The 12,253-nt window shown below is 39.8% G+C and overlaps 1 protein-coding gene across 1 annotated transcript in view; it reads right to left on the bottom strand.

Annotated features, from left to right (window-relative positions):
* Positions 1-255: 255 nt before the first annotated feature.
* The window catches only part of itgb2 (integrin, beta 2), a 35,748-nt gene continuing 23,750 nt past the window's right edge, over positions 256-12,253 (bottom strand). The window contains exons 11-16 of the mRNA XM_031869965.1: positions 11,615-11,805; positions 9,947-10,179; positions 6,783-7,002; positions 6,437-6,648; positions 5,251-5,417; positions 256-832 (exon numbers count right to left, since the gene is read on the bottom strand). Coding sequence (XP_031725825.1) covers positions 767-832; positions 5,251-5,417; positions 6,437-6,648; positions 6,783-7,002; positions 9,947-10,179; positions 11,615-11,805 — 1,089 coding nt within the window. The 3' untranslated portion in view covers positions 256-766. The remainder of the gene's footprint in view (positions 833-5,250; positions 5,418-6,436; positions 6,649-6,782; positions 7,003-9,946; positions 10,180-11,614; positions 11,806-12,253) is intronic.

Raw genomic sequence — 12,253 nt, 5'->3', positions numbered from 1 at the left:
ATTCTATTCTATTGAAAACTAATTGTGTTGCCATTCACATCCAAAACACTAGAACATTTTCTTAAAGACCAAACTAAAGCTAAAAGGAGAGGGAATATTGGATTTACTGCAGATTTAAATCTTACTTAGTCTATAGAACATTTAAAATAACAAACTGTGACTATGTTTAATTTTCTGATCTTTGGTCATTCATTTTCCATTTTTCCAACTGAAGTTGGATTTCACAGACATACATTTCAGAAAATGTCTTTCAACTATAAATTTAAATCAACCTTTATTGTCACACATTGTATTGTGAACAGCACAGCACGCAGTGAAATGTAACCTATCCTAACATTAGGAGCAGCGGCTGGTTCCTTGCTCAAGAATACCACAGCAGTGCCCAGGAGGCAAACTGGCACCTCTCTACCAGTCTAAACCAAGTTCCCAAACCAAGTCCCCTTGGACTGAGCTACTGCCCTCAAAATGATGGATCCAGTATATGTATATAATGCCTGATTTCTACTCCGGGTGCCTCGTGGTCACCTAGACCAGCTGTGAGCAAGCTTTTTTGCAGAAGTATAAATTAGACATCACACATCATTACATTTTGCCCATTCTCTGTCCGACTCTATTGTATATATTATGAGCAACATACATGACTATATTTTACATGTAAATATAATAAGCAATGAGCAAAAATATGCATATTTTTTCAATAGTAATTAAACAATAACAATGCAATTGCAAACATGTTGAGTAAATAGTAGCAGTTCAGCACTAATCCTCATTCTCCAGTGAAGGTTGGGTTGGTCACAGTGGTGGTGGCATTCTGGAACAGTGGGTTGTCAGCCTGGCAACACAGAAATCACAAGGATTAGTTTATTTTCATCTATGATGTTATTTTGATATTGTCTTCCGGTGAGATGGAACAAGCAAAACATCACAAAAACACATTATCATTGATGCTGGACAGATGTGTTAATCTCCCCAATGTAGAAGTAGTATAAATTCACTCACTCATAAATACACAGCCGGTATTCAAGTGATGGCAGAGTCTCAAATACAAGCGGCTGGTGTCGGGCACAAGCAAAGGCTGGTCTCTCATAAAGGCAGTTTCAAATAAAAGCCTAGTTTTAGTTTGCAGCAAGTTACATTGCCCTTCAAAAGAACCAGAATCAGCTGGTAAATCTTCTTTCCTTAAATAACTATTTAACAGAGATAAGTGTCATTCAGACACCAAAAGTTTTATTTATATTCAAAATAGTTTTATCCCGAAAAGAAGAATGAAATGATTCAATCTTCCCCACAGTGTCACATGACAGGGATAATCCTATTGAACTTGATGTTGAATTATTTTCATTGTTAAACTGTAAATATTGATTGAAGAGGTTTAAACTTTGATTAGTTCAGCTGATATTCCAACAGTTGTAACACCAGACTAATAGGGGTAACAATACACCTATTCGTATTGAACCGTTCGGTACGAGGCTCACGGTTTGGTACGCACTAAGAACCGAACAATACGTTTGAATAATACTATTGCATTTGGAATATGCAGAAGCTTAAATTGTGAGAAATATATATCGTTGGAGCCACTGTACTCAACATGGCAACCCACCCGATGTAATAGACAACCTGCTGTCTGACACTCCCACCATGTAACAGACAACGTGTAGTCTGACACTCCCACCACGGAAGAACAACATTCTACACGCTACGCTAAACTAGTTTACCAGGAAAACCAACAGCAGCACACACGCTACAAACTCTCCCCGCAGCCTAGGTAGCTACATAGAAACCATACAAACCAGCTACAAACCATAATTCCTGCTTTGTAAAAGAAAACAAAAGCCCAAACAGAGAATCAAATGTCCGAAGCACCCGCTGTTCCTCTGATAACAGATGGCCGGATGTCACGGACTACACAAAGCTACCTGACTAACTGAATGGAGATGAAGAGCCATGTTCTTCAGACCTTGAGAGTCTCCCCAGTGAGGATTTGGCATTTCTGCTTTTTTGCTGTATTGAAAACGTACCGAACCGTGGCACCACTGTATCGTATTGAACCGAACCGAGAATTTTTTGAACCGTTACACCCTTACAGACTAGCCTATTTCTATTGTGAAGTCTGAAGAAGAGCTTTGCTAAAGTCAATTCCGGCTTGTTCAAGGCTGCTTTTATTATGAAACGGGAAACTGTTCCTATTTAAATCTAAGCTTCAAGTTTCTTTGACCAATGACTGCTGGTTTCTTCTCTTCTTATTCAACTGTTGCTCAGAGGATCTTTGTCTCTTTCAGCTGTCAATCTGGTTCAACCATTGAACAGCGTTTTGTTCTCCATGATCTCCACCTTGTTTTTTATTTGTTATATTGTCATTACGGTCTGATATATCTCCTATATCTGTATTTATTAAAGTGGATTTATCATTTTCATGTTGTTATTTGTCATTAAGGTCTGCTATATGTCTTATATGTGTATCTATAAATGTTTATTTATAATTTTTATATTGTTTTATGTGCATTTTATACATACCCAGGGACAACAGATAAAAATTAGAATTGTGCTCTATCTGGTGCAACACATTGTTATTATTGTACACTGTCCCTGTCTTAAAGCAACCAATAGATGAATGAATGAAAGGAGTAATACTCAACCAATTTGCTTTTAGAATTTCCCTTCCTGATGCTCACACTGTAAGCAGAAACATCTTTATTTACCTTTGGATCAACTTGTGAAATTCGGCCCAGTTTCATAGGGATCTCTGGCCAATCAGTCAATCAGTTTCCTCCCTTTCCTAATGGACTCTTCAGCCATCTTGATGACTTCAGGGGGGTTTCAAGTGTGAAGTCCCACGTGATGTGTCATCAGCTTGGTTGTCCTTGGAGCTCACTTGCCCCCATTGCTTCTCTTAAGATAGGCTATGGATCACTGGAACTCTCTTGGTCACGAAAGTCTGGAAACTTTTTGTCTGATTGTGGATATATCCCAGTACAGTGCTATCCGTCCAAAAAGTATTTGGGGATTGCAATCTGTTTTGCAATCTGATTGCAATCTGTATTTGGGGATTGCAAAAGTATTTTGGGGATTGCAATCTGTTTGTGTGGAGTCACTCTGGATTTTCCCAAAACAAATCCAACATGGACGTTTCTCATACTCATACTATTTGTGAATCAGAGAGAGCTAACAGTGCCATAACCGTGCTCACTTACGTCACAGAAGTGATTTAGCTCTGCATTTCTGATTGGGCCAACATTTTCAGGTTTCATTCAACTGTCCACTTTAAAACTGCTTAGCTGTTCCAACTCTGTGATCCATTGCCGCCATTGCTTTGAAATTTCTTCTGCAATGATTTCATCCCTTCAACACTTCACTCTACAGAGTTCTTGGAGGATTTGCTTTGGTTTTAGAATGAATGGGGAAAGGAATCCTAATGGATCTTAGATAGAGAGGATACCTCTTCTGGTAAGGGCTCTGTTCTTGATTGTGACATTAAAGGTAAAAGAATCTCATCCCAATGGGCATTTTTTTCCTGTCCAAGTCCAGATCTTTGAGTAGCTTGGCTGTGTGATGTACAGGGATATTTGCTGTTACTGACCCATTAGGTTAATAAGAAGCCTCCCTGGGCGCATTCATCTCTGAAGTCCCTGAACGGCATAATAGCTTGTACTACTGTGACCACTGACTTCTGGCAATCATCAACGTAGGAATTGTGATTGTCTCAGTTACCTCTTTCTTTAGCTTTAACCATGACCTTAGCTCATTATGGCTCCAACAGATGATTAATGTGTTCATCACTTTAAAGGTGGAGCCTAATTCAATTACTTTTCATGCTGCTAGTAATATACTCTATAGTAAAACATCTGAATTTATATGAAGGACTGAAAGATATGTAGTTTGAATCTTTTTTATATGAGGTACCAGAGAGCATAAATCTCAGGGCAGGATCCCCCCACCACATAACAAATCCCAATTTAACCTCTGGTAATATGTAACATTTCAACACAAATTTACATGCAAAGGAACTGAATGTTTTTCTTGAAAATGAATCATGTAGCTTGCCAATCAAATCTGACAGCACAAAACTTGAGAAAGTGTGTTGTGAGATCGTAGAAAGATATGAAAGCATAAAGGTATAACCATCACAAATATATAGTTTGTTCACCTTTTATAACTGTCACAACATATAAGTTCTTTACTTTTTATAACCATCACAACATATAAGTTCTTTACTTTTTATAACCATCACAACATATAGCTTGTTTACACTTTTTATAACCATCGTAAAATATAAACTGTTTTATCTCATGATAAGTGTGATTTAACATAAACAGTTACTAGAATCAGAGTACTATAAAAGAAACAGAAAAAGTGAGATTCAGCTTATTCCCCCATCTCTAGAGACGGGATATATTTCTTTAATAACAATGAGAAACCCCGGTTTAAAAGGGAGAGACTTCTTTAATAGACCCTTAGGGGTCTTGCCCCCTGAGCGGGGAGTAGAACACCCTTCTGCTGTCCCATTCAGAGATGGGCGAGAAGACAGCATGAAAAAGAAGAAAAAAGAAAAAACACACAGCGAGAGACCCTGAAAACAAGCAGGATGTCAGCATTAGTTTTAATACCACTGAGATTGTTTCATTGAATTTAAATTGTTCTATGCGATTGCTTTGGAAAAGCTTCAATAAAACGACAGCCTTGCCATTTGTAAGTGACTGGACCCAAACTAGAGACCTTGGTTTTTTAGAACAGTTTGACCCTTTTCCCCTGTCCCTCATCCGTGTGATACAGAAGTGACGACTGACTCTACCAGAGGAACTTAAAGGTGAGTACCCTGGGTGAAGACTCGGCAGTGTTAGTCATAAAATGGTGAGAAGTTCACAATAGGCAATAGTAAAGTAAAGACGTTCTACATAACTATTCATACTGGGTGTTAGGGTTACATCCTACTGAGAGCGCCTAGGGCGTAGCCGTACAAGGCTCTCAGGAAGACAATTAATTCCGAAATCCTAACGATTCAGCTACGGGGTGAGATAAAAGGCCTACAGTATTGTTCTGATACCTCCGTGAGGAAACTAACTCACGCGGGAAGGACAACCCTCAGGAGTAACCACCGTGTTAGGTGCGCAAGCCTGTCCTGCTTTCCCCGGGACGGGATCCATTCACGCTACAAGTGGCAAAATATCAACACCATGAAAGCTCTTGTGATTATTTCTAGATTTTATTTTTCTAGGCAGTGATTGTAAAAAATGACATTAAAATAAATCTCACCTCCGCCCACTTGGATTTCTTCTTTTCATTTTCAAATTTCCTGAACTCTTTCAGGTCCTTCATGTAGAGAAGTAGCTTGATCAGCATCAGCAACAAGATGCCAATGAGAGCCACAGATGCAATAGAGCCTCCAATGATAGCAATGATGCTGGGTGGTTCTGGACAGTCTGGAGGAAGAGGGATGAAAACAGAAAGTTTTACTCCTTTCCAAACTGCTTGACTATAAAAAAAGAATGAAAAGGACAAAGTTGTATGTTTGATGTGTATGTAGGCTAGTGGTGCGGCTCTCGCAATGGCAATTTTGGTCTGCCTGTTGGTCCATTGGACTACCTGTCCTCAGCAACGAGTTGCCGTGCAATTTGGTTCAAACATTGATTTTCGATTCTCTGAACTGTCATCTAGCGCCATCATCAGGTCAACATTCTACTGTGCCCAATACTTCCCAATAGCCTCAGCTGTACTTTGTGTTTAGTGCTAATTAGTCATACACTGAATATAAAAAGTGGACGTCGACACTGTGACGTCTCCCATTGGTTTGTGGACTGCCGTTTTCAAGCCTCGAGTTCGACTTTTTGGCCGTTACTATCTTGCATTTTTGCAACCATTGAAAGTTCGTGACCAAATTTGGACTGTGGAGGAGTGACAAAGAGACACTGTATATGGCTCTGCTAGCAACCTGTCAATCACAATGTAGCCCCGCCCTAAAGCACACCCTGCTTTATGGTCTGTTTGACTCTAAATGGACCATAATTCACTTAATGAACATCATGCTGTATTGAAGAAGACTTGAAACTAGAGATTGAGACCATAAACTCATGTTTACAATGTGTACTGAGGTAATAAATCAAGAGAGAAGTAGAGTCATTTTCTCATAGACTTCTATACAACCAGAGGAGTCGCCCCCTGGTGGACACCAGAGAGAATGCAATGCAGGTGTAAGACACTTCAGCATTGGCTTTATTCTTCAGAAGCACAGGCTGCCGCCTGTAATTGGCAAATGTTAGCATGTGTGAACATGATCAACATCATACCTGCTTAAGTAGCCTACAGCTCTAACAAGTCTTGGTCCTGTTTAATGTTTCCAAATACCAGAACCACTGAAAACTGCATTGAAACAAATACATTGTTCATAAATGTAAGAGTTTGACAGCTCTGAAGAGTTTTCTGTATTTCATCAGCAGCTTACCTCTCTGTTTCAGAATTTCAGCCTTGTAGTTATCCACTCCGAACAACTGGTCCAGATTAAATTTGATCCAGCAGCCGTCTGAGTCCTTTTGCTGGCACTTCTTGCTTTGTATGGTGGACTGATCTACCATAACATGATCAATGCTCTGGCAAGCCACACTGCAGTTTTTTTTAAAGGGACCTGAGTCAAAGCCGAGGCATTCAATGCAATTCCTGAAAACAAAGGTTAATAGCAGGTCAGTAGTGGAGCTACTTTGTTGATTTATGAGTCCTTTTTGTAATTTGGTGAGTCAACCCTTCAATAATAATGAGACAGTAAAAGTTAAGTAGTAGTTTGGACTCCTTACAGATTGGTCTGGCAAGGGTCAGTGCAGCCGAGGCATGTCTGGCATCGTGGCTGCTGGTATCCCTCCTTACACTCACAGCGGTTACACTTGCAGGTCCCTCTGCCATAGCAAATGGTGTTGTTCGGGGTATGACAGCCATCCTCAGACACCTGACACTGACAGGCTGAGCCCTCATAGCCTGCATAGCATTCACATTTGCCACAGGTACACTTACCGGTCCCTACAAGTTGTGAGGAACAGAGAGGAGAGTAAGAGTGCTATACTTGCTTTAAACCACACATTTGTGTGTACCACAAATCCTGCATTCCCTCTGGGCGATGGTTGTAAACAACCTCAGGAATTAATGCCAAGTATCGGAAAAAAACACAACAAAAGCAGAAAGCTTGGAAGAGGAACTAATGAGTTGTTTATCTGTTCAATTCAATTTTATATGTATAACTCAATAGCACAAATTGGCCTCTGAGGGCTTTACATTCTGTACAGCACTGGTTCTCAATTGGTCTGGCTGCGGGACCCACCATCACCCCTTAATGACAAGCCGCGACCCACGACTCAAATTATATATATATATAATTTTTTATACATATATGTATAATAATAAATAACGACTGGATTAAAAAATAAATTACGTAACGAAATTAATTTTAGAAAAATAATTTTCACTGAAGCCCTGCAGCTTTAAACTCAGTTCATTCAGGGTGGAGTGAAGAAGCCACAATATTATATTTTTCTCATCTTCTAAAAAGATTTATTAGTGTTGGAAGAATTCACCTCTATGAGTCTGTCCAGTCAGAGTCTAATGACTCTGGTCTCTCTGGACATTTTTCTCTTTTGGAATTCGCCCTATGATTTGACTTTCACAACTCACACTACAACAGTCCTGCTCTGCTGTCTCAGGGTACATCCCAAGTCTCTTAACTGCATCCCCGGTTCCCTCACTTGGGTCCTTTCCTTGCGTCCTAGTCCCTCCCACCAGGGATGCAAGGAGGAAACCATGCGAGGAGAGAGGAACGAGGAAATATGTTTTAGGAGACATGAGACGTCCTTTCCTCAGTTGCGTCACGTGAAGCGACGTCTGTTTCTGATGACGGTGCTGATGATCACAGCTGATCAGCTGTCAGTCGGCTTTAACAGCTGGAGAGACTTTAGATAAGTTTGTGCCTGTTCACATGATCACTGTACTTAATAACAGTAACTAATAATACTAATAACTAATAAAGACACAGTAATCACCACTGTAGAGGTGTTTCTCTCTGTAGTCTGTTAACAAACTGTGTCCTGTGTTCTGTTTATAAGCACAGGATCCATTTTTACCGGTGGAATGCGATCGTCTTATTTATGAATTATTTGCGTCTGTACGTTTTGAAATTGTGACTGTGACTGTAATCTGTGATCTGTCTTCACTCTGGTATGAAACTCCAGTCAGTCAGCGTCCAATCACATGACTGATGAACAATGAGGGGGCGTGTCGGCCGTTAAAAGACTTCCTGGAAGTCTGTTCTCATGGGTCATGGCTCCTCCGAGGTCCCTCCTCCATCCTCGATCCTCGCTCCTCAGAGCTACATTAGAGCTTTGGGACGGCCGTCAATATGGCGGCGCCGAAACAACTTCCGGTTCAAGCAAGGATCGAAGAGCGACAATTAAGAGACTTGAGAAGTACCCTATATCCTTGTCTCACTCAAGTCAGGAAACCTGTCAGAATGCCCATATTTGATTGGCTGAGCTGCATCACGTGATGTGATTCACAACGCATTGGTCGGTGTTTTTCCTGCACCGCTGAACAAGTGCCGTAAATGCTGGAATAATTCCGCTGCTTAAAAAATGCCCTTCAAAATAAAATCACTTTTTTTTTTTTTTGTCAGGCAAAGGCCCGCGACCCACTGAAAACGGGTCCGCGACCCACTTTTGGGTCGCGACCCACCAGTTGAGAATCACTGCTGTACAGCATACAACATCCTCTGTCCCAGGACCCTCGCATCGGAACAGGAAAAACACCACAAAAAAACCTTTAGGGGGGTAAAAAGGAAGAAACCTTAGAGAGAGCAACAGAGGAGGATTCCTCTCCAGGAAGGACAGAAGAGCAATATATGTCATGTGTACAGAATGAACAACATAATTGAATTACAACATAAGTCAATATCTATCTAGCTAATGTGTTGACCCTCAAAAATATACCAAAAGAGAAATGATTACAGCAGGACAGTGTATAGCACATACAACCTGGTCCTGGATCATACAGAGAGAGAGAGATAGAGAGAGAGAGAGAGAGAGAGAGAGAGATCATCATCATCAAGCATTGTCAAATAAACATCACAACATAACTAAAGCCCAATACAGACTTGTCACAAATGATACAGCAGTCTAGTGAAATCCAACATTGAACTACAAACCCAAACCTATGCCATAGTGTCTACAAGCCTCTTGCATCAAGCATAAATCCAGCTTACACAGCAAGGTTCCCTGGAAGCTATGGGCAGATCAGTCTGCTGTAAAGCCAAATGCAGTTTACTACTGCTTCCACTGTTTACTGTCCATACATGTAAAAATAACGGGCTTCAAATGAATATACAACTGTGACAGATTCCTTTTTCCACCTCTTCCAAGCGGCAGTTCATTTATTAAAACTTTGCCTGCCTATCTCTCACTGACTTCACTCATTTTCTATCAGAAGCAGCAAATCCCTCAGGAGAAGCACAATGGAATGAGGGAACATTGAGCAGCTACATGTCTGCTAAATAAATACTATAATGATTAATAATGTAAATAATTAGCAGCTTTACACTGTTTGTCTTTACACTGTAAAATGTCACAGCATATCTTGGTTCCTTTAAGAACAGTTTGTGTATGGTATGTGTTTATGTTATAAGAAATATTATGGGCATCCTCGTGGCCCTTGGATGAAGACACGGACCATGTATTTCCCTTTCTCATTTTTTTTGCATGTGACCCATCTTCTCTCTTCCCTTATCATCTATCTTTAACAATCCAACCCTCCCTCCCTACCCCCCTTGCTAATTAGCAATCAACTGCATTCAACCAGTATGTTAGGTCTTAAGGATACAGAATGTGTTTTGTATCTGCACTTGTTAAACTACAATGGAAAAAGTTAGTTTTTTGTCTGTAACATTAAAATGCAGATCATTTTAAATTGACTGAAACTTTACCTCCACATAGTTTATTCATGAACCTCTCACAGTGTTCATCGTCGCATTGGCAGAATTCACCATGGTAACTGCTTCCTCTTTCTGTGGTGTGGCACTCGCACCTGCCACAGACACAGTCTCCTTGACCCTCACACTCGGTGCCATTCTGCCTCTGACAGGATTCTCTCAGGGTAGGCTCGTCTTTATTGCCAATGGAGCACTCGCAGAACTGACCAATGGAGCCTTCACTGCAGCTGCATAAGGACATGTTAGAAAGAGCGATAAAACCTAAAATTGGCATAAAAAAATGTATATCGTAACAAAACAAATTAAAGAGAGAGCGTGTTTTCCACCAGCAGTTCTCCCTCTATGATGCATTTTATTATAGACATTTCATTCATCAGTTTTATGAGCAAAAAAAATGTTCTTATCCGTCACCTTAATAGATTTTTCCATTCCATTTATTTAGTGAATCACAAGTTATTGTTTTGATATTTGTATTTGTGTAGGGATAAAACAAGCTTTAGAGGTGTTGGTGTATTTGTTTACTTTTTTATTTTTTTAAATAATTGTATTAAACTTGGGTTTTTAACAGCCTTTTTGTAATAATTATTCTTTTAATTCATTATTCTAATTCTTTTAACTCATTTTTAACTAAGTCTGTCTGATCCAGTTTGCTAGCTGGAACTTCTATACACCACATTTAACTGGGTGGCATAGTTTGTTCATTTTATTATTTCTTGTATTGATTTAAATTTTTCATTTATATCCCACTACTTTATACGTCATACTGAAAATTTTTTTATGTATTGAGGACAAGACTACTTGGTTAACATTATGAAAAGATCATGGGCATAGTTAACAGAAACCAACATTGACTGTTGGCAGGACACGGGTTGTGGTTTGCAGTCTCTTTGTCAAAGTCAATCATTCACCCGGAAACTTTATCTATCTAACGGCCTTCACACATATTGTATATAGCAGGCTGTCTCTTGCCTCTCGCAGGATTATAGATTGTGGGCGTGTTTACCATTAAACACATGATTTCCATATTCTCTGATTGGATAGTTATTTCTACCAATGCCACAATTCTAATGGTCAAATAGTTAAAATGTCCCAGGAGCTCAGTTTCAATGGTTCATTTTTTGAATGTAAGTTCCTGTTGCACATTACAGTTACATCACATTGAATAGGGCAGTGGTGGCCATGTTCGAAAATATGCCCAAAGGTGCCCTCTGAATTTACCCAATGTGCAATAAAAAGTGATGCAGAACCCTTTTAAGGTGCCCTACCAGTAGGAAAAAAGTCATGCAGTGCACTGATGGGTGCCCTTAAATCTAGAGCAGACGGTATGTATTCATGTTAGAAAATAAGTTGGCCTCTATGTGTGAAACAATGTCGTGGAAGATGACGACTTTCTGTACACTGGTGCCCTTTATATATATTTTTACCCCTGCCCCTCAAACAGCCTGAGTAACCATTTATCACTTCCATTGGCATTTCCCCCATTTGTTGAAGGACTTACATAGTTGAGTTGGAGTAGAAAACAGCTGTGACCAAGAGCTGAGAATCAAAACAAGTGTGAATGTTGTCTCTGGACTGTCCCACCTGTGCATCAGAGGATGGTTTGCACAAAGCTACAACATCACATCACTGACACAGTCATTGTGTAAGGGGTGTAAAGCTTACCTGCATATACCACAGCTGACTCGTCCCTTGCCATTGCAGTGTGGATGAATAATGTCCTGTGGGTCTACACATTGACACTCACATTTTGTAGATACGGTCACTGTCAATGTGTCTTTAATGCCCAGTGGTCTAATGGTAAAAGTCTGGTCCTCCATGCATGAGGATGCTGTCACTGTGACATCAAAAGAGATCTGGAAAGGGCAGTAAATGTTAAGGAGTCAGAAGTGTAATACATTTAATACAACATTTAAAAAATATAAAAAACAGACTCAAAATGAAATAATTACATTCTTGATCCCCTAGTGCAGGGGTCTTCAACGCTTTTCAGGCCAAGGACCCCCAAACAGAGATGGAGCAGGATACTTTATATATTGTATAAAATTGTGTTTTATATTAAACTGGGCCTAGTGCCATGTATAAACATACCTCTTTATTGTGCATTCAGGACTAAGCTATTCAAATAATACACAGGTTCATATATTCATGTTTTTATTTTAAACATGTGCAAGGTACAGTGAGTAGGGAGGCCGTGCCACTGCCATTTATAAACACACCTTGTCAACTGATACCAATGCCAATATCAACATTGTCTGTCAATTGTATGATAATCATGCATATAAGCTGTTCAAATTAACCTTT

This window comes from Anarrhichthys ocellatus, unplaced genomic scaffold (genome assembly GCF_004355925.1).
Source record: "Anarrhichthys ocellatus isolate YVR2014 unplaced genomic scaffold, GSC_Weel_1.0 scaffold50, whole genome shotgun sequence".
Lineage (NCBI taxonomy): Eukaryota > Metazoa > Chordata > Actinopteri > Perciformes > Anarhichadidae > Anarrhichthys > Anarrhichthys ocellatus.
The sequence above is the reverse complement of the archived record's forward strand: the minus strand, read 5'-3'. Positions and strand labels throughout refer to the sequence as shown.